The 27,500-nt window shown below is 43.5% G+C and overlaps 1 protein-coding gene across 5 annotated transcripts in view; it reads right to left on the bottom strand.

The window, feature by feature from the left end:
* LOC138958650 (phosphoinositide 3-kinase adapter protein 1-like) overlaps window positions 1-27,104 on the bottom strand; it is a 100,054-nt gene extending 72,950 nt beyond the window's left edge. Inside the window, exons 1-13 of one of the 5 annotated variants that reach the window (XR_011453462.1) lie at window positions 26,520-27,103; window positions 21,969-22,566; window positions 21,422-21,551; window positions 20,493-20,744; window positions 15,874-16,079; window positions 13,664-13,730; window positions 13,093-13,314; window positions 11,917-12,233; window positions 11,333-11,467; window positions 8,401-8,503; window positions 6,946-7,034; window positions 5,283-5,382; window positions 4,536-4,601 (exon numbers count right to left, since the gene is read on the bottom strand). Coding sequence is in view for 3 of the 5 variants with exons in the window: in XM_070329875.1 (XP_070185976.1) it covers window positions 4,536-4,601; window positions 6,946-7,034; window positions 8,401-8,503; window positions 11,333-11,467; window positions 11,917-12,233; window positions 13,093-13,314; window positions 13,664-13,730; window positions 15,874-16,079; window positions 20,493-20,744; window positions 21,422-21,551; window positions 21,969-22,566; window positions 26,520-26,596 (2,262 nt within the window). In the remaining 2 variants the exon portion in view is untranslated. Of the gene's footprint in view, window positions 1-4,535; window positions 4,602-5,282; window positions 5,383-6,945; window positions 7,035-8,400; window positions 8,504-11,332; window positions 11,468-11,916; window positions 12,234-13,092; window positions 13,315-13,663; window positions 13,731-15,873; window positions 16,080-20,492; window positions 20,745-21,421; window positions 21,552-21,968; window positions 22,567-26,519 lie in introns of all 5 variants that reach the window. The other 4 variants (XR_011453463.1, XM_070329875.1, XM_070329873.1 and 1 more) reach the window with 4 other exon arrangements.
* Between the last annotated feature and the right edge of the window lie 396 nt (window positions 27,105-27,500).

Raw genomic sequence — 27,500 nt, 5'->3', positions numbered from 1 at the left:
GAATGGTTATTTCCCTTTGACCAACGGGGGTGTCCGTCTATACCAGGCCTTGTATAATTTTAATCCACCAATAACTCCCTAACCGTGTGTTTGACTGGTCCCAATTTTTGTAAGGACCGTCTCAGGAATGTATAGAACCTGTTCACCAAGTTTGGTGACGATCGGTCCGTTCATTCTTGAGATCTACTTGCGAACACAAACACATCGAGTGAAACCTATACACACCCCTATACCGGGGGTGTAAAAATCCTATTAGCTGTATGTCAGCGGCACAATGCAACCAGAACCAGCGTTTATGTGGAGTGATCGGGTGCTGGTCACTACCGCGAGCGTCACTACCGCGAGTACCACTACCGCGTCTCACACTAAAGTTGTGTTTCCGTACCCGCGATAGCGTTTTTCCAGCGGTGCGACGAAAATCAAGCACATAGAAAATGACCAGGAGTGTTTCCACACGCGCGACGCGTTAGCGGCGCGACAAGCGGCAAGCGACGCGATTTTTTTGAAAGGGTCCTGGAGCGATTTTTTCGCGTTGTCGCGCGGCAACGCGGGAGTTTACAGATTTTACCGCATGTTTAAAACGCAAGTACGGAAACACGTCACGCGTTTGCGCGCGTTTTCTTTTGTCGGTGCCGCTGTCGCGGGTACGGAAACAGAACTTACCGCGAGTACGACACTACCGGGAGTACGACACTACCGCGAGTATAACACTACCGCGTGTCACACTACCGCGAGTATAACATTACCGCGTGTCATTTTATGACTTCCATGGCTGAAGGCAAAGGTTGAAATGTTTCCTTGAAATATAAAACAAAAAGGCCTGGTCTGTTCTCTGAACACTAATTCAATGTTTGTCATGCTAACCAAGAACTCAAAACGATCAGAACACACTATCAGAATACATATAGAATGGGTTGCTTCCAATCAAAGCCGTTAGAACACAAACTCACAAGAAGTAAGTTTGCATGCGTTCTCTCTACGGTTATGGTACTCGCGGTTGTGGTACGCGCGGTAGTGTGACACGCGGCAGTGTTATACTCGCGGTAGTGTCGTACTCGCGGTAGTGTGACACGCGGTAGTGTTACACGCGGTAGTGTCGTACTCGCCGTAGTGTGACACGCGGTAGTGACGCTCGCGGTAGTGTCGCATAACCGGAGTGATCTGGAAAGGTGTCAATCTCTCTCTCTATCTCTCTCACTCTCTCTCTCTCTCTCTCTCTCTCTCTCTCTCTCTCTCTCTCTCTCTCTCTCTCTCTCTCTCTCTCTCTCTCTCTCACACACACATACACACACATACTGATGTCATCTGACTTACTTGGTATCACAAAAGGTGCTGCCTTGCCGGTTTTTGCTGAAAAATAACTCCGAGACAATTAGATTCAATGAATACAATGATACAAGTAACCGGCAAGTCATAAATCCAAGAAGGTGTGGGGACCGACACAAAATAGGCTGGTTGTGGGGTCCGTCACAGAGAAATTAGGTCGAAAGTGGGGTCCGACACAGAAAGTGGGGACCGACACAATGAATTATGGGAACCGTCACGCCTACGTCACAAAAGTGTGTGGGGACCGAACACAGCCAATTTCACTGACTACTTTTGTTGTTTTTATTATTACGGCTGTTTGGATGGCCCTACAATCTGGAAACTTGGGCTGTCTGCTACAGACATGTTGAACTTTTTGCTGGACCAACGACAGTTCCAAGCAGGCATTTTTTGGTAGGATATTTCTTGCCGATGCTACGAATTATGCAGTTTTGCAGTAAAGTGGAAGGCATTCTACCTAATAACGGCTAAAATATCAAAAACCTTCAATCCAACAGCACCTAGGCATGTAGTGTAAACACTCACAGATCTAACAAGACCATTCTCAGAGAGCAACATTGCGTAATACTACCATAAATGGATGTTTTGTCCGCGAATTTTGGCGTGTGGGAACCGAGTGGGAACCGAACACAAAGGGTCAGGGCACCGAACACAAAGCGTAGGGGAACCGTCACAGTGTCACCGGTGTGCATACGCACGCACGCACGCACAGACAGACAAAGTTACGATCGCATAGGCTACACTTACGTGAGCCAAAAACATACATACAAACGAACATAACATAAGAGAGAGAGAGAGAGAGAGAGAGAGAGAGAGAGAGAGAGAGAGAGAGAGAGAGAGAGAGAGAGATAACTCAGAACTCAGAATGGTTTATTATATTAAGGCCACAGAGAGGCAGAGAGAGAGACAAAGTGAGTGAGCGAGCGAGTGAGGAAGAGAGAGAGATAGAGAGTCACACACACACACACACACACACACACACACACACACACACACACACACGCACACACACACACACACACACACACTGAAACTGACACGCACACGCACACACATACACCGACATACATAATACACGTACACAAACCAGGAGTGAGAGCGAGAGAAAAAAGAAGAAAGAGAGAGTCGTCAGTAAGTAGTGGTATTGACACGTAGCGATAATGACACGTAGCGCTAAAAGATGTAGTGCTATCGACACGTAGTGATAATGAACGAATGATAGCGACTCATCGACAAATTATTTGTAGCACTAATCAACGTAGCGATTGCGGCACGTAGCACAAATGACACGTAGGACAAATGACACGTAGCACAAATGACACGTAGCGCTAGCGATACGCACCCACAAGATATGGGATGACGAAATGATGAAAGCTGGATTGACGTAATATTCAAGGTCGCGGGTTGAAGAAAGGAACATAAAATTCTGTCTGCTACGAAAGAGTACGTACTTTGATAACTGGGTTGTAGAAAATGTTCATGACTTGCAGTGATTTTGTCAAGAATTAAAGAAAAGAGTCGTCACAACTGCGTCAAATGTATCATTGCGTCATATTTTTAAACAAAGGGACGTAATCCACGACTTGCAGGACCCCGTGACCCAGCATAATTGACAGACCCAAGGTGAAGGCCATACGTTTTGTGTGTGTGTGTGTGGGGGGGGGGGGGGGGTTAGAAAACACGTGGAAAAAACACGTGGAAACTTGGATTGTAGAAGTTCTACAATTCGTGAATAAAGAACGGCCATGTTCCTTTTACGAAGACTCAGTGTTTGTTTGTTGGTTTTGGTTTTATTTGTCATTTTTTGTATCAGAGATTTCTGTAACAGGAATCACTTGACCGCCGGTCAAATAGGGGTACCCCCCAAATCGAAGTTAGGTACCGATTACAAAAATCGGCGAAACATCGTAACAGGCAAATCTTGGCAACTTTTACATGCGAAGAGAAAGTCAAATCAATTATCTAACCAGAACATGTTTTGTTTAGCTGGCTTGCGTATTTCGCGTGTTAACATAATTAGAGGTGAACTCATAATTCTGAACAGCAGTCTCGAGGCAACCCCTCGTGGTTTAACAAAAGGCAATAAAATGCAATAGACTAACAGCAACATTTCTATATATAGCTATTCTGATGAACACGTGGGGGAATTCGGGGGCTCTGATTGGATGGCCTCTTCCTATTATCAAAGCATAATGCTACGGAAGTCGGCCATTTTTCTCAATATCCAAAAGCATATTGACGAAAATGGCCGACTTTCTTATCTCGTAACTCCACACCGTAAATATAACAAAGACGCATGGTTCCAGTTTACCCATCTCATGATCTGTACCACGGCGATGTTTTTATCGACAACAGCATACACTGACAACTTAAAAAGCTGTTTCAATAACTGTGTTGTGAAATCGAATGCACTTGGAGTCAGTTTTTCTTCCAAAGTCAGAAAGCGTGTAGCGGTGTGCATGTCTGCGCGAACATGATGCGCGTAAGAAGTTTGTCTGCTATCAAAACCTGAGATCAACGCATCGACGCAAAAACTGTCATTTTGTAAGTTTGGAACAACAAATCAAGGTCATAACAGCTATATAATCGCTATTGTGTTTTCAGCGTAGCAATAGGGTCCGATATTTAGACTCGAACAAGTATAATGCGACTCGTCTTCGACTCGTCGGCATTATACTTGTCTCGTCTAAATATCGGACCCTATTGCTACGCTGAAAACACAATAGCTGTTAATAGAATGTGCACATGCAAAAAACACCAGTTTGCACTATTAAAAGTATTATGTACATCACTCGTCAGACGGGAAGGGCAAAAAAGCAAGACCAAGTTATTTCTCACGGTAGAGGCTTAATAGCCGAATAACAACTGTATTAATATATGGGTTATTCTACAGGGATGTGTTCCAGAGAAAACCATATTACGAAGGTAATAATTCTTTACTCAACTGAGACATTGTAACCATATACATTGATTTTATTAATAAAGACTTGTTCCATATATATATATATATTTATCCTTGGCCTGCAGAGAAGGAATTAGAAATACTTGCACATTTTGTTTGTCTAGGATCTACGAGGGTATCAAAGTACATCACCTTCATAATATGGCAATCCGAGGGCAAAGCTCAGGCAGATGGCTCAGAAAAGTGTGGTATATGCATGCAATGTCCAGCAAAACTTGCAGGCGGAAAAGCCAAGCGTCATATTTACCTTTGAGCTCGTGGTCGATGACGTACGCCTGGTTGCCTCGCTGCTCCGACGAAAGACGTCATCTGCCTATTACGTCGCAGCAAGAAAAAAAGAAAGTTAGTTGCCAGCAAACCCTGCGCAGTTTTGTTAGAGGGCGAAGGCTGACTGGAAAGTATGTTCGTACCATAACATTTCGCAGCAAGCATGGCTCAAAGCATCAGTTCTACTTCTGTGGACCAAGAGAAAATGCAGTCTTGGTTTTTTTTTAGGTTTTTTTTATTCGTAGTTTTTACAAAGACAGACGTCATGCAGGCAGGCAGATAATAATAATAGACCGACAGACAGACCAACACACACACACACACACACACACACACACACACACACACACGCACGCGCGCCTGTAGTCTGTATCAGTGTATGTACAGTTGTGACGTACAACAAACATCGCATTTATATTTTCCAGAAACAATTATGAAAAGTTCAGTCCTTTGGAAAAGGCTTCACCGTGTTATTTTCGCTTCGCCTGCATATATGCATGCATTTTCGCCTCGCATGCAGAGCAGAAAGAGCATTGACGTCTCACAAATACTACACTGCAAGACCTTACATGCTTTTCCAAATGCAAACATGCATCGCAAAAGCAGGGACGGGAGAACCTTTCGTTAAAACACAATGACAAACAAATACATGACAAAGGCAAGATATATGGCACGGAGGTAAATTAAAAAAAAGTTTGGCCGCAATGTGAATAAGTTGAACAAGTACCGATTTTCTTCATGCACAAAGCACCCAAAATTATGTCCTAGTTAGACATGGGGGAGGAACATGCTCTGCTTCGGCATCTCACCCGTTAGACGGTTTGTCCCTGAAATATAGGAGACACTGTGACGAATGACCTGTATGTAGCAACATTAGTTACCACACACACACACACACACACAAATTAAGCTACATTTTCTGCAGGGTGTGTATTAACTTTTCAACATAATTATACAAAGATACAAAATGGGAAATATCTGTACATTGCTCGCTAGAGAAACTAAAAAGTCACGCCTAACTTAAATTGCCTTTTAACTTCATGATTACACATCAGTAAGACTACGCATAACAGTGTTTATAATGCAGTATATATACAATATACACACGACCTCTTCACACATTTTCATGACTGCACTTCCCCTGGGTCTCAATAACATTTACCGTAAATCGACACATGTCTACTAACAGCGCTTATCGTTAGTTATATAGAAAAGCATGTTAAGTGTTGAAACCAATTAAAGAAAAGCCTACTCAGACGATACAGAACGATACTATTACACGTCAGATGTTAAACCTCAATAAATTCGTCAACTGAGCTAGACATGTAGGTTAAGGCTACTATGACAAATCTGAGAAAACTAGGTCTAACAAGGAGGGAGTCTTAAAAATGGTGCTACATTTACTTATGTTATGAACAAAACTGTGAAAAATCAAGGTCTTTACCGGTGTAACACGAGAAAATTACTCCCACGAGATTTTTACTCCGGAGTAAAAATTTCGTACGAAAATGTTACTCCCTTTACGAAAAAAACACTCGCCCATTACACGAGAAAATTACTCCCCACGACAGGTGAGTTCTGAGTAAACATTTCGTACACAAATGTTACTCCCCAGACGAATAAAAAACGAATAAATTACTTCACCCTAACACGAGCAATTTAACTTCCCATGTCAGGTGTACGAAATTTATACTCCCTTGTCCCCTGTTAGTCTTGGTGGTGGAAGGGGTGGAGGGAGGGTAGCGCGACATTCGTTTGCGCGAGATCACATATTGGCATTATCCCTTCGCCCGCATCCCATTTTCGCGTACGAGATTTTTACTGGAAGTAAAAAAAATGGGGAGTAAAAATTTCGTGGAGGGAGTAATTTTTTCGTGCCTTGGGAAGTTCTTTTCTCGTACGAAAAATTTACTCGGAGTAAGAATTTCGTACGAAATTTTTACTCCGGAGTAAAGTTTTCGTGGAGTAAAAATTTCGTGTTACACCGGCACGGTGGCCTAGTGGTAAGGCGTCCGCCCCGTGATCGGGAGGTCGTGGGTTAGAACCCCAGCCGGTCATACCTAAGACTTTAAAATTGGCAATCTAGTGGCTGCTCCGCCTGGCGTCTGGCATTATGGGGTTAGTGCTAGGACTGGTTGGTCCGGTGTCAGAATAATGTGACTGGGTGAGACATGAAGCCTGTGCTGCGACTTCTGTCTTGTGTGTGGCGCAGGTTATATGTCAAAGCAGCAACGCCCTGATATGGCCCTTCGTGGTCGGCTGGGCGTTAAGCAAACAAACAAACAAACAAACAAAAAACAAGGTCTTAAAAAGGAGGAAGTCTTAAATTGGGGGGGTTCCATTGTACAGGAATGCCGTAATGTACATAATGGTTGTCGTGAGCGACTCACCTCACTATCTGCTTCCGGGTCATGCGCCATTGAAAAGCCACTGTCACGTGACCCTTCACTCCAGGCACTTCCTCGCGAAACATTGGAGTCTGTATGACAACAAATGGAAAGAAGGAAAATTACACGACTCTAGTACAAGGACAACGAAAGAACGCTCAGCACAGACTAATTGCTCATTCTAATGAGCAAACTCATTCGACTTTTGAGTAAGGCAACAAAAACAAAAAGTCTGTTAACGGTATCCCGACCGACCCTATTTTTTCGCGCGACCCTACTAGACTTTTTTTTGGCATTTGGGATAAAAAAAAAAATTATAATTTTTTTTATTAAAAAAAAGGTCTTTGTTTTTTGGCAAAATAACTTAAAAATATGGATTTTTGGGGAGAAAAAAAAATCCCGACCTACCTACCTTATTTTTTTGCCTATGTAGTATGTTACCGTAAACAGACTTTTTTTTGTTTTCTTTTGCCTAATATACTTTTTGGCGCTTGGCATCCGTACAAAAAAGCGCTGTTTGGTTATATGTTGTTGTTGTTGTTGTTGTTGTTGTTGTTGTTGTTGTTGTTGTTGTTGTTGCTGTTGTTGATTTTGTAGTTGTTGCTGTTAACACTGAGGAAACCCTCTAACTGACTCGAATAGATAAATGGTCTCTTCATTCGTACTCTGATTCTGTTTAGTCATCATCCTCATCGTCATCATCACCATCATCATCATCATCATCATCATCACCATCATCATCGGAACGGCGCAACAACAGCACAATCACCACCACCACCACCACCAGAACCATCAGAGCAACAGAATTACCCACCGCAACAACGGCAGCAACAATGACGTGCATTAAATGCATAGGTTCCTGTGTCATACCAGGTTTACACGAGTTTATTTTTTTTTAAACATATATACTATAATCATTGCAACGTTTATTTTTGTTTTTACCTTAGATCGGTTCAATTTGAACACAGCAACTAGTGTCTGTTGTAGTTGTTTTTACATTCAGTCAAAACTTGACTGTGTGTGTGCAGAGCATATCTCCAAAACTACCGAACGGATTTGTATACAGATCCATGTACACAATTTTGAGGGCATTTGCTTGTGTCGCTTTTCTTCCATTTTTCGCAGCGCTATTTGATGACGTCATATTTGCCGTTCGCAAAAGTGGAGGCCGCACTGTAACGGCCAAAGTTTTTCATCAATAATTATTATTATCTTGTTATTTTTGTCACACAACCTTCGACCAAGTGACTTGAAGTTAGCTGTCGGAAATCGCGTTTGTGGATGAATTCATATTATTTTTGCAACACTGAATTCTAGGAAAACTACGAAAACGAGTCTCGGCACGGTGACCATGGAATACGCTCCGGTAACCATGGGATACGCAGCGTATCCACCTACTTCAGCTAACCGGGCAGAGACAAAGAAGTAGCAGGTCATGGGATATGAAGAGGTACCCACCTCGTACAGCAGAGAGCTGTCTGTGACCGATGCCGCTGCCTATGCTGTCCGTGCTGCCTCGGTCAGTGGGGCTTGGCTCTTTATTCCTCGACTGTACCGGTTCCTGAAACACAGGCATGTACCAGCGATATCATTTTGCGACACGTTTCGAAGGCATTTCTTTGGTAAAGGAAGAACGGTTGGAGAGGAAGGAGAGAAAGGAAAAGAAAGCGAGAGAGACTGAAAGAGAGAGGGGGAGAGAGACTGAGAGTTAGAGAGAGAGAGAGAGACAGAGAGAGAGACAGAGAGAGAGAGGGGGGGAGAGAGACTGAGAGTTAGAGAGAGACAGAGAGAGACAGAGAGAGAGAGAGAGAGGGGGGGAGAGAGACTGAGAGTTAGAGAGAGAGAGAGAGAGACAGAGACTGAGAGAGAGGGAGAGAGACTGAGAGTTAGAGAGAGAGACAGAGAGAGAGAGAGAGAGAGAGAGAGAGAGAGAGAGAGAGAGACAGAGAGAGAGAGAGAGAGGGGGAGAGAGACTGAGAGTTAGAGAGAGAGTGAGAGACAGAGAGAGAGAGGGGGAGAGAGACTGAGAGTTAGAGAGAGAGAGAGAGGGGGGGAGAGAGAGAGAGAGAGACTGAGAGAGAGAGGGGGAGAGAGACTGAGACTTAGAGAGAGAGAGAGAGAGACAGAGAGAGAGAGAGAGAGAGAGAGAGAGAGAGAGAGAGAGAGATGATTATGGATGATGGAACTTTATTTTCCAAGGATAGAGGTTTAGACTAAACATTTTCGTACAACATGTCCTGAAATCTAATTAAAAATTCTAATAAATTCTAGAGAAAAAAACCGGACAAATCAGCAAACACACGGACACACAAGCAAACAAACAGCACAACGACAAAATAAGCAAGGGAAAAAGAACGAAAAAAGATTTAAAAAAGAGAGAGGGATAGAGAGAGATAGTACAATACGGTACAGTGCAATACAGTATGCTACACAGGAATATAATACAAGACCATTTTATCAACCTTAAAGAGGAGTTCCTGGTGTGGCGAATAACAAAATCAAACCGTTCAACGCAACGGAAATAGAGTAATTGAACACACAATATAACCACACTCAAACCTCGCGGAAAGCGGGAAGAAACAGAAACAGATATATGCGTCATATTGTATTGTAGGTAAACTGAAAAGCAAAAGTGACTTTAGGCAGCATGGGGTGTAGCGGGTGTTTTGGGGCGATCCGGGATCTGGGTTCTATAATAACCAGGGGCGGATCAGTTGCTTTGTAAGGGGGGGGGTGCACTTTGAATCGAAAGTGAATGCGATGGGCGTGAATGCGATGGGCGCGAAGCGCCCGAATTTGCTAGGGGGGTCCGGGGGCATGCCCCCCCGGAAAATTGTTTGGCCCAAAGAAGCAAAATGGTGCCATCTGGTGCCATTTGAACTTAGAAATGGTCATAGAATCAGCTTTCCAATTTTTTTTTTATTTTTTATTTTTTTGCTGGAGGGGGGGTGCACCTGCACCCTGTGCACCCCCCCCCCCTCGTCCGCCCCTGAAATAACGGACGGTATTGAGCGCTCAAGGAGGCATTAGGTTAAAGTAGAGGGACACTGAAAATAGAGGCTCTTTAAAAGAGAGGTTTCACTCTCCTGCAAGTTAACACAGGACGGGCGCAGTGGCCTCGTGGAGTAGCTGCCCGCATCATACGGTTGAGTGTTCATACGGTTGAGTGTTCATACGGTTGAGTGTTCATACGGTTGAGTGTTCATACGGTTGAGTGTTCATACGGTTGAGTGTTCATATCCCTGCTGCGCCTGGTGGGTTCACAGGGAGGAGATTTTTCCACACACGTAATTATTAGCCGCCCGCATCATACGGTTGAGTGTTCATACGGTTGAGTGTTCATACGGTTGAGTGTTCATACGGTTGAGTGTTCATATCCCTGCTGCGCCTGGTGGGTTCACAGGGAGGAGATTTTTCCACACACGTAAACACCCACTCGTACACAAAAACCCACGATAGTGTACGTGGGAGACTCAGCCCATGAACACAGAAGAAGAACAAGATGAACAAGTCGCGTAAGGCGAAAATACAATATTTAGTCAAGTAGCTGTCGAACTCACAGAATGAAACTGAACGCAATGCCATTCTACTCGTAGCATCGTCAGGCCACCGCTCATGGCAAAGGCAGTGAAATTGACAAGAAGAGCGGGGTAGTAGTTGCGCTAAGAAGGATAGCACGCTTTTCTGTACCTCTCTTTGTTTTAACTTTCTGAGCGTGTTTTTAATCCAAACATATCATATCTATATGTTTTTGGAATCAGGAACCGACAAGAAATAAGATCCAAGTGTTTTTAAATTGATTTGGACAATTTAATTTTGATTATAATTTTTATATATTTAATTTTCAGAGCTTGTTTTTAATCCGAATATAACATATTTATATGTTTTTGGAATCAGCAAATGATGGAAAATAAGATAAACGTAAATTTGGATCGTTTTATAATTTTTTATTTTTTTTTTACAATTTTCCGATTTGTAATGACCAAAGTCATTAATTAATTTTTAAGCCACCAAGCTGAAATGCAATACCAAAGTCCGGGCTTCGTCGAAGATTACTTGACCAAAATTTGAACCAATTTGGTTGAAAAATGAGGGCGTGACAGTGCCGCCTCAACTTTCACGAAAAGCCGGATATGACGTCATCAAAGACATTTATCAAAAAAATGAAAAAAAAACGTTCGGGGATTTCATACCCAGGAACTCTCATGTCAAATTTCATAAAGATCGGTCCAGTAGTTTAGTCTGAATCGCTCTACACACACACACACGCACACACGCACACACACGCACACACGCACATACACCACGACCCTCGTTTCGATTCCCCCTCGATGTTAAAATATTTAGTCAAAACTTGACTAAATATAAAAAGACAGGTCAACCTGCTCACCGAGATGTTGAGTTTGATGGTTCCTTTGCTGGGACGCTTGCTGAGGCCAAGACGAGCAAAGAACCCGCTACTGGGTTTCTGTCCTTTCTTCTCCCTCTCGGTCATGTACTCTGTCTTCATCACATCTAACTCTCTCTGGAAAAGAGGATGAACATTTTTTTTTAAATAAAAACGCTGGTCATGCAGTTCATCCTAATCATGGAGTTTCCCAGTCCTCCGAGTAACGTTTTTTGCAACGAAAAATCGTGAGATGGCGAATATGCTTACTTTGACTTGCTGCTGTAGCTGAGCAACCGGTCACAGTTTATGTGGGAATCAATGATTTGTATCCGTAACAAATAGACAAAATCAGGATTTAAAAAGCAAGAAATGTAAATCAGTGACAAAGCCAAACATTCACTCTCGAAAAGAGAAAAAAAGAAGATTTTTTTGTTGTTTTATCTATTTAATTAAACGTTCCATACACTCGTCTTTCTTGGTGTGCTTGTTTATTTTGTGTGTTTTCTGCATGTGGCTATAGCCTTCACAGATTTGTAAATTAACTACCGCGGTAAGTGGGTGTTTTCCACAGCAAAGTGACAGACCTTTCTGTCCTTGAAGCTGGAGCTGTTGTTACGACCGTAGCGCTGCTGCCAGGCGCTGTAGAACATCTGGGCCTCGTTCACGTTGATCTCACCACTCTTCACCATCTCATTCACCTCGATCAGCTCGCTCTGACTTCGCGAGCCCAGCGCGCCTCGGGGAAGCTCGGGCCGCTGTACGGGTGCCGAGTCCATGCCCTTGGAGGCCTTGGGGTCAAGTCTGCTGGTCGCGGGCAGTGTGCTGGCCTTGTTTTCTACCCGGCGCTGGACGGCGGGAGGTTTGCTGGACGTCTGGCGCTCTGACGCTGACCGTTGTGGGACTGGAAGAATGTTTGAGGTTTTGTGTTTATTAGTGATTGTATCACCAAGGCATGGAAGGAGATACGGAAAAGGCGACGAAGAAGGTGGGGTGGGGGGGGAGGGGGGGTGGGAGAGGGGGTGGGGGGATGTGGGGCGGTGGTGGAGGGTGGGGGTTGAAGGGGGTGGGGGGCGAGAGAGAGAAAACTTACAGAATTAGACTCAGAGAAAGACACCGATAGATATACTGATTCACAAACACACTCAAAAAGACAAACATAAAAAAAAAAACATTTTCATGTCGCTTCCTCCCAAGTGAAAAAACTGGTGTGCAAAGGAATGTTGGGTTCTTTGCACAAACATGCTTAACCCACTGTCATTCAAATGTCATAACATCGAGAAACAGAGAGTCGTAAAGAAACACCAACTTCTGCACACACGGGAATACAGACACCCCCCCTCTCTCTCTCTCTCTTCTCTCTCTCTCTCTTCTCTCTCTCTCTCTCTCTCTCTCTTCTCTCTCTCTCTCTCTCTCTTCTCTCTCTCTCTTCTCTCTCTCTATTTCTGTCTCTCTCACTCTGTCTTTATAGTTCTGTCACTGTCTCCGTCTCTCTGTCTGTCTGTCTGTCTCTGTCTCTCTCTCTGTCTCTCTCTGTCTGTCTGTCTCTCTCTCTCTCTCTCTCTCTCTCTCTCTCTCTCTCTCTCTCTCTCTTAAACTTATATCCTTGTAAAATAAAGTTTCATCATCATCATCAACAACAACAACAACATCATCATCATCATCTTTCTCTTTTCGACACCAACCACATCCCCGACCCCGACCCACACCTTCGCCCCCACCTTCCCTTGCCTTGCCCTTCAAATACATGGCGTAAGCCTCACCTGCATTAGGTTTGGATCGTGGTGGAGGCACGGGGGGTCTGTTGCGACGACCAGCAGGTAGGTCGGTGACGTCATCCTCCCCCGTTGCGTGCACCTCCGTTCTGAGGGGCTGGATGGGAGGAGTGACGTAGGTACCGCTCGGGCACGGGTCACTGGAGATTCGGTCGCGATACGCCAACTTGTTCGTTTCGTCCGGATCCACATAGTCATCGTCCGAATCGACTGTAACATCATCATTTTTTGTATATATATCTGTGTGTGTGTGTGTGTGTGTGTGTGTGTGTGTGTGTGTGTGTGTGTGTGTGTGTGTGTGTATGTATGTGTGTATGTATGTGCGTGCGCGTGTGTGTTTGTGTGTATGTGTGTTGTGCGTGTTTGTGCGCGTGTGTGTGCGCGTGTGTAAGTACACTCTGACTGTTCTGACTGTTCTGTATGTTCTCAGTTAAGGTTTTTGTCATCATTAAATGTCGTGCAACCATAACAGTCCGTAAGTAAGGTAAACAAAAACAAAAGTTTTTAAAGAACACTTAACAATTAACTACAAAATCACAACAAAAAGAAGACAACTTACCTTCATCTGGTTCTGGTCCGTACATGGCTATATAGTCTCCGCATATGTCGTTTGCTTTTCGCAGATCCTGCAAAACACATATGAAGAAGAATACATAGGAATATCTTCAAAACACATTGGAGTATCTTCAAAACACATAAGATTATCTTTAAAACACATGGGAATATCTGCAAAACACATAGGCATATCTTCAAAACACATCAGATTATCTTTAAAACACATGGGAATATCTTCAAAACACATTGGGGTATCTTCAAAACACATTGGAATAATTTCAAAACACGCAGGAACATCTTCAAAACATATAGGATCATATTCTAAGCACATAAAAGCTAGAAGTATTTCTACACTAAAGCATCAACCCTCCCCCCCCCCCCCCAAAAAAAAAAAAACCACCCCTCCCCCGGGAGAGAGAGAACCAAAATGTCGAGGACCAACAAGTCGAGGCAGAAAAGGTTGAGCACATTTGGTCGAGGGTGTGAAAAGGTCAAGGTCGACAGCAAAAGGTCGAGTGCAACAAAAGGTCGAGGATTGAAAAAGTCGAGAGGTGATGTGTGAATATCTTCTTATGGATGCTTCCTCTTTCCTTCTTCATGCTGTTGACTGTTGAGTGACTCCGCCTCACTTCCACGTAGTGTACATGCATGGAGAAAGGGAACTCGACATTTTCAATCCTGGACCTTTTGTTTCACTCGACCTTTTGCTCTCTACCATTTGTCGCATTTGACCTTTTGTCACCCTCGACGTTTTGACTCTCGGCCAAATGACCTCGACCTTTTGACGCACACATCCCTGCCACACAACACCCATCCCCACCCCACCCCCAGTCCATAACCCTTCATTCTGCACGATCATATTAACATTTTGTAGGCCACTGACCAAAACATCTGCTCAGTGATACAACAACACAAACACAAACAACAACAATTACATTTTTCTCGTAGTCACATAACGGTAAACACTTTTTTTTCCTCAGCCTAGCTGTTTGCTTGACCAACATAAACAGATAATTACGTGATGGACTCTGGTGTGTACGCGGAAGTAAACTCTTCTCTAGGCGGAAAAAGAACAACATTACAATACTTCATTCTCTTACAAATGAGATCATCACCACACACAACTTTACTTGGCACGTACATAAATCAGTTGTGCTATTTCATTCAGTTACAGTGGCACCCGCCAAAACGTTCAGAGGACACATCCAAATAAAGGACACCGTCTGAGGTGGCGTGTTCTTATATACCAGCATATCCATAAATGGTTTACAGAAATTGGAACAAAAAATATGTTTTGGAATTATCGAATGTTTAAAGATATTTTTGCATGTGAAGACTATGTCACACACCTGCCATATCAGCAATGTGTTTCAATGATGACGTTTGGAACATTAAACAACAATTTGCCTGTACAGAAAGAACGTTATCTTAACATCCCGAGGTCAGAAAGAACTTGCACCAAATGTGTATCACAAGACATAGGTGATGAATTCCATTATTTATTTGTCTGTGATTTTTTCAAAGAAGAAAGAGCTGAGTTGTTACCACCTTACTATTGGAAAAAACCTAATGCACTTAAATTTAAAAAGTTGTTTGCTACTAAGAAAAAGAAATTGCTAAAGAATATTTTGGACTTTATTAATAGAATTTGTAACAGTTTTTCATAATTTTGTTATTTTGTTATTTTTTTATTTACTATATTAGCATATATCATGATTGGATTGATTGTATTTATTGTTCAAAATGCCCCCTTGGGTTATGGACTAATAAAACTTGAACTTGAACTTGAACTATAAGTGTCCAACTGGGTACGTGGAAAGCAAGCTTTCGATGGGATTCGTCGAATTTGAGGTTTGTTTGTGATTTCAGACAAACCCTTACCAGTACAGTGCTTGGGTCCCATCCGGTTGGTAACTTTCTCGTGACTGACTGACTATTGAGGCTTAACTTCCTCTGAGGTAGGACCTATCTGGGACATGACGGGTTATACGATAGTAAAAGTGGGGGAAGGGGGACTGGAGGATGACGGGGTGTCGTCTGCTCAGATGTCCTTTTATTATTAATTAGAAAAAAAACACAGTAAACACCAAGTTCCAATGTCAAGTTCAGATGTCCTTTTATGGGAGGTGTCCCCTCATTAGAAGGAGCCTCACGTCGCAGGCACCGCTGTACATCATAATATGATACTAGTGTTTCGGCCTCAGTATATATTACCTCAAAATCTATAAGGTATTTTGCCAGATCAGCAAAGCCACCGTATTCTGCAAGTTGCGCAGGATCCAACCCGTCACAGTTACGAATGGAAAAGGCCCGTGAGCTATAAGGACACTCCATCAGGGCGGCGCTAAACTCGTACAGACCATGAGCGGCGGAATAGTGCAGCAGGGTTGGGTATTTGGTGTCTGCATTTTTCTGTTGTTCTGCACGACAACAGATTTGTTGTTTAAGACAAAAAAAGAGGACAGAAATATAGCAAATTATCAAATAGCCTATATGAAGGAAAAAACCCATATGACCTGCCCAAAAAATAAATGTGAATAGAAAAAAGTAATTACGTGTAGTTACAAAAGAAAACAACAGAATGGTTAGCATACGTCGTAAACATTTTTAATTTTATATTTTCCTCCTTAGTGCACGTTGTTATATTTATATGTGTGTGTACGGGTGGTGCGGTGCGTGTGTGTGTGTTTGCGTGCGAGAGTGTGTGCTGGTGCGTGTGTGCATGCGTGCGAGTGTTAGTGTATTACTATTTGTTCTTCATTTCTTTTAATATCAGCTTCCAAAAATAAACTGAGCAAAAACATTATTGCGCCCATTTTCGTACCCCAACTAAAACATTCATTGCCGTGTCATTTCATTCAAACAGTATATGCCATTAAAGGCCCTTTACTTGGCTAGCTCGCACACTTTTCAGATCAAAGATTTCTGTTGTTGGTATCGCGTGACCGCCGCCGAAGTCAGGGTACCCCCCAAATCGACTTGACAAAAACGTAATGTATGTACCAATTAAAAAATCGACAAAAATTCAGAATAGGCCTAACGTGGCAACGTTTACAAACGAGGAAAAAGCCAAATCATTTATCTATCCAGAACAGGTTGTTTTGTTTTGCTATCTTGCGTATCTCTTGTGTTATGTCAGTTCTACTGTAGCAGGTGTTGAGCGCATATAAAAGTTGCCAAGCTGCGCCTATTCTGAATTTGTGTCGATTTTTTAATTGGTACCTGACGTTATTGATCCGGTTGACTTGGGGAGTACCCTTACTTCGGCGGCGGTCACGTGATATTTAAAACATAAATCTTTGATCCGAAAAGTGTGCAAGGTAGCCAAGTGAAGGACCTTTAATGGCATATTAAGTTTGAATAAAATGACAGTTTGAATAAAATGACACGGGAATGAATGTTTTAGTTGGGGTACAAAAATGGGTGCAATAAATGTTTTGCTCAGTTTATATAATAAACTTTCTCACGGAAGTTCGTTGATGACCAGGAACAAGTCTCTTTCAATGTAAAACACTGCTGAATTCATATCATGCACAGCAAGTAAACGAGATCTCCATAGATCTATAATACTACCGTTCAGAGATTTGTTTATTTTTAAGTCCATGGTAAAAAATAACCTGTTTACACAGAAGAACTAATACAAATTCATTCAGGGTTTTTCCCATCCAATCAACTGTCCCACTTTAGCCGTGTTTTTTTCCGTGTCATTTAGAGGAAATGAAGTCAGTTGCACAGGCAAAGTATTCATTTCAAGTATTTTCGTGTAGTTTTGTTGTAGCTGTTTTTCAAGAACTCACTTGGTGTTTGTGAAATTCGATCTCTAATTCGGACAGAACTGATTGAGTAACTTCCTTGCTGAGTAAAAAACAAAAACAACAACAAGGAAGCTGTGAAGTAAAAGCAGTGGTTTGCTTTTTGTTATGGTGTGAGTGTGTTTTATGTTATTGCTTTGTGGGTTGTTGTTGCTGTTGTTGTTATTGATGTTGTTTTTGTTGTCGTTGTTGTTGTCGTCGGTGTTGTTGTCGTTGTCGTCGTAGTCGCAAAGCAGCAATTGTTTTATGGGTTGCTGCTGTTGTTGTTTTTGTTGTTGATGTCGTTGTTGATTTTGCAGTTATTGATGATGTTTTGTCTGTCTTTGCGTAAAACCGTGTCCGTAGTTTGATCATGGTTCACAGACTCACTAGGAGCGTCATTAACCATTATTGATGCTCTGTGTACCACAAAGACTCACTAAGAGCGTCATTTACCGTCACTGAGGGTCTGTGTACCACACAAACTCACTAGGACCGTCATTCACCGTCACTGAGGGTCTGTGTACCACAATGACTCGCTAGGAGCGTCATTTACCGTCACGGAGGGTCTGTGTACCACAAAGACTCACCAGGAGCGTCATTTACCGTTGCTGAGGGTCTGTGTACCACAAAGACTCACCAGGAGCGTCATTTACCGTCACTGAGGGTCTGTGTACCACAAAGACTCACCAAGAGCGCCATTTACCGTCACTGAGGGTATGTGTACCACAAAGACTCACTAGGAGCGTCATTTACCGTCACTGAGGGTATGTGTACCACAAGGACTCACCAGGAGCGTCATTTACCGTCACTGAGGGTCTGTGTACCACAAGGACTCACCAGGAGCGTCATGTACCGTCACTGAGGGTCTGTGTACCACAAAGACTCACCAAGAGCGTCATTTACCGTCACTGAGGGTCTGTGTACCACAAAGACTCGCTAGGAGCGTCATTTACCGTCACTGAGGGTATGTGTACCACAAAGACTCACTAAGAGCGTCATTTACCGTCACTGAGGGTCTGTGTACCACAAAGACTCGATAGGAGCGTCATTTACCGTCACTGAGGGTATGTGTACCACAAAGACTCACTAGGAGCGTCATTTACCGTCACTGAGGGTCTGTGTACCACAAAGACTCACTAGGAGCGTCATTTACCGTCACTGAGGGTCTGTGTACCACAAAGACTCACTAGGAGCGTCATTTACCGTCACTGAGGGTATGTGTACCACAAAGACTCGATAGGAGCGTCATTTACCGTCACTGAGGGTCTGTGTACCACAAAGACTCGCTAGGAGCGTCATTTACCGTCACTGAGGGTCTGTGTACCACAAAGACTCGCTAGGAGCGTCATTTACCGTCACTGAGGGTCTGTGTACCACAAAGACTCACCAGGAGCGTCATTTACCGTCACTGAGGGTCTGTGTACCACAAAGACTCACTGGAAGCGTCATTTACCGTCACTGAGGGTCTGTGTACCACAAAGACTCACTGGAAGCGTCATTTACCGTCACTGAGGGTCTGTGTACCACAAAGACTCACTAGGAGCGTCATTTACCGTCAATGAGGGTCTGTGTACCACAAAGACTCACTAGGAGCGTCATTTACCGTCACTGAGGGTCTGTGTACCACAAAGACTCACTAGGAGCGTCATTTACCGTCACTGAGGGTCTGTGTACCACAAAGACTCACTGGAAGCGTCATTTACCGTCACTGAGGGTCTGTGTACCACAAAGACTCACTGGAAGCGTCATTTACCGTCACTGAGGGTATGTGTACCACAAAGACTCACTAGGAGCGTCATTTACCGTCACTGAGGGTCTGTGTACCACAAAGACTCACTAGGAGCGTCATTTACCGTCACTGAGGGTCTGTGTACCACAAAGACTCACCAAGAGCGCCATTTACCGTCACTGAGGGTATGTGTACCACAAAGACTCACTAGGAGCGTCATTTACCGTCACTGAGGGTATGTGTACCACAAAGACTCACTAAGAGCGTCATTTACCGTCACTGAGGGTCTGTGTACCACAAAGACTCGATAGGAGCGTCATTTACCGTCACTGAGGGTATGTGTACCACAAAGACTCACTAGGAGCGTCATTTACCGTCACTGAGGGTCTGTGTACCACAAAGACTCACTAGGAGCGTCATTTACCGTCACTGAGGGTCTGTGTACCACAAAGACTCACTAGGAGCGTCATTTACCGTCACTGAGGGTCTGTGTACCACAAAGACTCGATAGGAGCGTCATTTACCGTCACTGAGGGTCTGTGTACCACAAAGACTCACTAGGAGCGTCATTTACCGTCACTGAGGGTCTGTGTACCACAAAGACTCGATAGGAGCGTCATTTACCGTCACTGAGGGTATGTGTACCACAAAGACTCACTAGGAGCGTCATTTACCGTCACTGAGGGTCTGTGTACCACAAAGACTCACTGGAAGCGTCATTTACCGTCACTGAGGGTCTGTGTACCACAAAGACTCACTAGGAGCGTCATTTACCGTCACTGAGGGTATGTGTACCACAAAGACTCACTAGGAGCGTCATTTACCGTCACTGAGGGTATGTGTACCACAAAGACTCGATAGGAGCGTCATTTACCGTCACTGAGGGTATGTGTACCACAAAGACTCACTGGAAGCGTCATTTACCGTCACTGAGGGTATGTGTACCACAAAGACTCACTAGGAGCGTCATTTACCGTCACTGAGGGTCTGTGTGTACCACAAAGACTCGCTAGGAGCGTCATTTACCGTCACTGAGGGTCTGTGTACCACAAGGACTCACCAGGAGCGTCATTTACCGTCACTGAGGGTATGTGTACCACAAAGACTCACTAGGAGCGTCATTTACCGTCACTGAGGGTCTGTGTACCACAAAGACTCACTAGGAGCGTCATTTACCGTCACTGAGGGTCTGTGTACCACAAAGACTCACTAGGAGCGTCATTTACCGTCACTGAGGGTCTGTGTACCACAAAGACTCACAAGGAGCGTCACCAACCGTCACTTGGAGTCCGTGTACCACAGAGACTCACCAGCAGTGTCAGGGGACGGCAGGTTCTTGAAGACGAGGTCCAGCGAGCCGTCAGCAGGAAGGCTGCTGGTGAAGTTGTCCTTCAGCTTGAGGTCCAGCTCCTTGAGGTTGTGGATGCCCAGGGCCTGCGCCAGGTAGTGGGGGCTAGTGAAGAACGCCATGTCAGCACCCTGCACGTGCAGCTGGGGACGGCAGTGCTGCAGCCGAGTGTTGTCGACAAACACCAGCACGCTGTGGCGACCTGGTTCCACCGCTTTGGGCGGAGAGAGAGAGCGAGAGAGAGAGAGAGATGATGGTGATGATGGAACTTTATTTTTCAAGGATAGAGGTTTAAGGCTACGCCTTTCCTTACAACCGGTCCTTAAGAGAGGAGAGAGAGAGAGAGAGAGAGAGAGAGAGAGAGAGAGAGAGAGAGAGAGAGAGAGAGAGAGAGAGACAGAGACAGAGAGAGACAGAGAGAGACAGAGAGAGAGACAGAAGAGAGAGAGAGACAGAGAGACAGAGAAAGAGAGAGAGACAGAGAGAGAGAGAGAGAAAGAGAGAGAGAGAGAGAACAGAGAGAGACAGAGAGAGACAGAGAGAGAGAGAGACAGAGAGAGAGAGAGAGAATTAGAGAGAGAGAGAGATTGAATTGAATTGAACTTTATTTAACAAGGATTAAGATTTAAGGCTACGCCTTTTCTTACAATCTGTCCTTGGGACGCACAGACACACAATGATAAAATTGAAAAATTAAAAGAGAGAGAGAGAGAGAGAGAGAGAGAGAGAGAGAGAGAGAGAGAGAGAGAGAGAGAGAGAGAGAGAGAGAGAGAGAGAGAGAGAGAGAGAGAGAGAGAGAGAGGTTTGATACCGCTAAAGTGTGCATATCATGAAATAAAGCAGAAAGCCAAAATATCGAAATAAATTACCCAGACAACCAAAGACACTTACTTGGTACAGTAAACGTATAGACTGTAGAATTGACGCGCTGGGCAGATATCTGGTGATCAGTCTGTTCTAGTTTGAGGGTGACTTCCCCTTTCACTTCTTCTTTGAAAACCATAGCTACCCGTACATTGCACTGTAAGAGGAAATCGCAGCATACGTGATTACAATAAGCGATGGAGGTGAGTAGGAGACAGAGAAAAGACAAAGAAACATGGTTTGGAAAGACAGACAACAGACAGACAGACAGAAAGACAGACAGCATTGCTGCAATACAGATACGTTCAGACAAATAGAGATGCAGAGAGGTAAAAAGATCAACAATTAAGACAATGTGACTGCTGAAAAAAGATGAAACACAAACAAAAACAAAACACACACACACACACACACACACACACACACACACACACACACACACACACACACACACACACACACACACACACTCACACCGCTCACACTCACACACACAGAACGAAAGAAAAAAGAAAAAGAAAAAAACCCTAATAAAACACAATTAAATATCCAAAAATCGAAAGAAACAACTCACCTCATAAACCGTGGACGGAAAGAGTTCAACAGGATGACCCCTGCTGTGTGGTTTGGGCTTAACCTTCTCCTTCCCCTTCTCCTTCGTCTCCTTCTCCACCACCTCCGTTTCCTCCTCCTTCACAGCCTCCCCTCTCAGCTTGGCCTTCTGGCATCTCTCCACCGTATCCAACACCTCGGCTATCGCTTGCTGCACTGCCTCCACGGTCTCGCCAAGCTCACAGAAATTCCAATGGGCAGTGACGTAATTGTCATTGGTGATGTCATCCACTTCCTGCCTCGTGACGAGCGGGAGGACGACGATGGAGCTGGTGTCGGGAACCTCTTGCAGAGTCGTGGAGAACCAACACGCTTTGTCACGGAGGTAGCACAGCAGTTCGGGAGTGGCGAGCAGAACTACCACGGTGGATTCGCGACACGCTATGGTCAGCTCCGGGGGGTTCTCGTACAGCTGGTCGTCCAGGATCAAGGTCGCGTGGCTGACCTTGGGGAAGCTGGTCAGCTTGTCCGAGATGTACTTGCCCCACTCCTTCCCGTCGGACATCAGCAGCAGCGTGATGTCATTGACGGACGTCATGGCTAGAGCTTGCTCACGGCATCTGTGCACAGACAGGATTGACCATACACGTCAGACATGGGATTCGTTTTTACTGAAATTGATAATCGTGAGCAAAGCTGTGACTTACTTTTCACAGTGCTGATTTTGAATATCAGAAAACACAGAACGCCTTCATTCATGCTTTGAAATGGACGCAAAATCAAAATCGTAAATGTACACAAAAATCTTATGTCTGACATTCACCTGATCTATTTGTTGGCTAGTCCACGTGGACGCCTGGATCTTACCAATACCAAAGATTGAAAGTACGGAGATATGTGTCAAAGCAGTGTGCTATGTTTAACTCTTGGCGTAGGCTAATACACAGATACACAATATCAAAGCGCTTTCAAGAATGTAAAGACGCTAAATGAAACACAGTTTTTGAGCAAATTTGAAGACCTTGAGTGTTTGCTAAGGTCTCCACTATATCCCCACAGCCTGGATAGAAAGCTAACTCAAAAAATAAGAAGCTGACACATATTTATTTTTGTAACATGCATTGCACAACCTTGTCGCTCCTCGACCCAAATCCACTAGACCAAACCATACCTATCTACACACGCGCAACAAAAAAAACCCACACTCTTGCCTGGTTCATTTTGGCACTTGGATTCTTCTTAATATTTGTATGCATTTTTCAAAACAACAAGCCTTGCTTTCTTTCTTTCTTTCTTTCTTTCTTTCTTTATTTGGTGTTTAACATCGTTTTCAACCATTCAAGGCTATATCGCGACGGGGGAAAGGGGGGAGATGGGATAGGGGAAAGGAGGGAGATGGGATAGAGCCACTTGTTAATTGTTTCTTGTTCACAAAAGCACTAATCAAAAAATTGCTCCAGGGGCTTGCAACGTAGTACAATATATGACCTTACTGGGAGAATGCAAGTTTCCAGTACAAAGGACTTAACATTTCTTACATACTGCTTGACAACAAGCCTTGCTATCATATTATTTTCATCCACACAATGAAACTCACAAACAGTTAGTCGTTATCTGGCTCTGACGATTGCTCGTCAGTCGTAGTAACGAACTACATGTATATATATATATATTTTTAGTTTGTATCGAACGATCGCGTTACAGTTCTCAGTAAAGCCTCTTTGAAGTTTTTGTTACATTTTGCTACAGTTTGAATCTACTTTGATATTCTGAATCATTTTTGCGCCCATCACAGCGGTATAGTAGATAAGGAAATGTCTACTCTCGCGGATGTCTTCCGACGAAACTTCCACATAACACGTGACTTGATCATTGCTTAAGATAAATTTAAAACAGCGTGACTCATTGCACAAAAATAAACAGGTGATATCACACTCAGTCTCACAAAAGACCGCTTTCAGTGCAAGAAATGCAGAGAATGAGGCAGGAAAATTAGCCATATCAGCTCACCGTGCGGCTTCTGCGTTAATCGTATGCATGAATAAGCAAGGCCCAATTCGCTGAACTAGTGAAACCGAACCCAGAAAAGAACAGTTCAGAAACCCGTGAGAGGACATGATATGTTGGTCTTTGGTCTAATGCAGTAACACGGACACCGAGAGAAACTCGGACACAAACCCTCGCACACGCACACATAAACACACACCCCTCTCTCTCTCCCCCCTCTCTCTCCCTCTCTTTCTCTCTCTCACAAACGCACACACATGCACACACAATCACACACACACACACACACACACACACACACACGCACGCACGTACGTACACACACTGATACACTGACACGCGCGCGCGCGCATTGTATTCCTTATCATTTTTGTAATCCAATATATATATAATATAGCTATGTCGTATTTCCTCACAAAATGTGCTCAGAAAAAGAGAAAAATCGGTTAATGCGAATTAGGCAAGCCGGCGCGACCCGTGTGTGTCTTCGTGTTTCGGCTAGCCAAGCCTTACCCCATTTAGTCTTGTTGGTGACTTGTTTACAGTGTTGACCTTTAAAGTTTCAGGCTGAACAAGAAATTCCTCCGAGGTAGGAAAAACACCCCCGTCCTTACCATTCTCACTGCCACCAACTGAGAAGGTTATTTCCCTTTGACCATTAATATGTCCCTCTATAAGTCCTTGTAGAATCTTAATCCACCAATAACTCCCTAACCGTGTGTTTGACTGGTCCCAATTTTTGTAAGGACCGTCTCAGGAATGTATAGAACCTCATTGTGTTCACCAAGTTTGGTGACGATCGGTCCGTTCATTCTTCAGATCTATATGCGAACACAAACACACAAACAAACAAACAAACACATCGACCGAATCCTATACACACCCCTATACCGGGGGTGTAAAGATAGACTTGATGTTTTGATATATATCGCTTCACGCGACTTGTTATTCTTCATTCCGGACATACTTCCGTGTTTACTCTCGCCATTTCTTTTTTCCGTCCTTCCTTTCTCGTGATTAGTGGAACCTTGAACCTATCAGGCTTAGGCCTAAAAAAAAATAGGTGTGGTTACGGTAACCCGACCTACCCTATTTTTTGGGGCCGACCCAATAACTTTTTATTACATTTGTCAAAAAAATACCACAAAAAACCAAGTAAACGAGTGCAGAAAACGCAATGAAAGCGAAAGCGCCCGAGTCGCACACTTATTTCCCTGTCAAGTAGGTTTAATTTGTACACATTAGAAAAAAAAGTTTAAAAAAAAAAAGTGATTGCCTACCTTCCTACCCTATTTTTTTGGCTATGGTACCGTAACCACACCTATTATTTTTTTTGGCCTTAGTGCAACTTTGATTCCATTCTGATCGTATCTCTAGTCAACTTGCCTTAGTTTCGTTTCCTGTCACATTGTCGGGGGTTTGAAAGGTTCGGGCAAAGTCATTTTTAACTGACTCAGTTCAGAAAATAAAACATTTGCCGAGGGGTTAATAATAATAATGAGAGTTTACATAGCGCGAACCACAGTAACCTATGCTCTCCGCGCTTTACACAATTATTAACTATGAATAAAATTACTTTGTTCATCCAATTTTGAACCATCAAACGTACACGAACAAAGATTTGCGTGCACCCTCAAGTAAAGTAGGCGGCTACACACACACACACACACACACACACACACACACACTCACACATACACACTGACACACACACATATCTACGCGCACAGAAAGAGAGACCCTCCCACACAAACACACACACACACACACACGCGCGCGCGAGAGAGAGAGAGAGAGAGAGAGAGAGAGAGAGAGACTGAGAGAGAGAGAGAAAGAGAGAGAAAGAAAGAAAGAGAGAGAGGGAGATGGAGAGAGAGAGGGGGAGAGGGAGAGAGAGAGAAAGAGGGAGAGAGAGAGAAAGAGGGAGAGTCAGAGACAGCAAGAGAGACAGAGACAGAGAGAAAGGAAGACAAAGACAGAGAGAGATAGAGACAAAGACAGATAGAGAGACAGAGATAAGGAAAGAGACGTATACAGAGGAAGAGAGGGAGATCAAATCAAATTAAATCAAAAGGATGCGACACACGAACTCAAACTCCGCTACACCCGTCCCTCCATTCACCCTGCAGAGTGTGCATCTGTCTATCTGTCCATTCAACAAAGTAGCCTGGTGCTCATTAGTCAACCAGATAAGGGAGTCACTTACACAACACCGTCCCCATTCACAACTAATCAAACAAACCGTTATAGATCCGTGCAGTAGGTATAAGCTCGCTCGTGAATGAATAAAGAACGAAAGATTGAAACAGAGAAAGAAAGTGAGAAGAAATACAAAAGGATGAAGGAATAAAGATAATTCATAAACAAAGAAGAAAAGGATAACCCAGTCGACATACAAATTGAACTAACTATTAATCAACAAACAACTAATCACTCAATTGACCAATCAATAAATTGATTCCCTTAATCAATCACTTAATCAATGCATAAAGCAATGAGCGCAAAGAAGAAGCAACAGTCATTCAGGTAAGTAAGTTATGCAGAGAAAAGTCACACCGATACATACTGAACCAGAAAACGTTTCCCAGCTTTAGGTGTTGGAAGAAAATTCCTCTTTCGAGTGAGTCTGTCGTTTTCTGCCATCCTTTCTCGAAAGACTCCTTGGATTGCAAAACCTGTTTTCCTCGAGTATTCTCCTGGACTTTTTATTCTCGATGTTGGCAGTAAAATAGTTCTTTGAGATAATTGGTAGAAATTTAAGTTTTACGCCCTCACGGCAAAGCAATGAGGGGCATGTGATTACATGAAAACGTCGGCTTTGTATGAAGGTTTGAGATAATGTTTCATGTTACTTCTTTATAATGCAGAAAAATCACTCAATGAGGATACCGTTTATTCCTTAATTGTTACAACAAAATTATCAAACAAGATGACAAACTTTACGTTTCTTTAGAATATCAGTATTAATCGAAAGTTCAACATCGAGTGATCTTGCGGAACTTCAATCATGGAGTTATTTTTTCTCTTTGTTAAAGATTTGGCAGACTACGTGATTTTTACATCAATCTTCTTTAGGAGATCTACATTAATTAAATGTTCAACACGATACTGTGAAAACTCGTGTTTGCTATTATTTTTTTCTCAAGTAGGCCTTATTTTCTTTCAATACAAAGAGAAATTTTACAAATTTCTGCAAGCTTCCAGGTAAACGTCGAGCCCTGTCAACGGAACGGGACTGTGGGAATGACCACCTGCTGTTCAAGCTTGTTCTTAATGAACTCTCCTATCCAATCAATCTACATGAGGCATTACTATTATATGTTCTTCTGTAATTGCACGCACCACGTGACGATGATGAGGCGTTATGTACAGTATGTACTGATAACAAGAGCTTCACCGCGTGAATCGTCAGAGACGAAAACTGTTATTGATGGGCTATTGACTTTGAGATTGACATTGTATCGCATTAGAATACAACACATTTGTGCTTGAGCAGTGATTGCTACGGTAGGGTTATCTTCCTCCCCCCTCCCCCCCCCCCCCCCCC

Source organism: Littorina saxatilis, linkage group LG2 (genome assembly GCF_037325665.1).
Source record: "Littorina saxatilis isolate snail1 linkage group LG2, US_GU_Lsax_2.0, whole genome shotgun sequence".
Lineage (NCBI taxonomy): Eukaryota > Metazoa > Mollusca > Gastropoda > Littorinimorpha > Littorinidae > Littorina > Littorina saxatilis.
The sequence above is the reverse complement of the archived record's forward strand: the minus strand, read 5'-3'. Positions and strand labels throughout refer to the sequence as shown.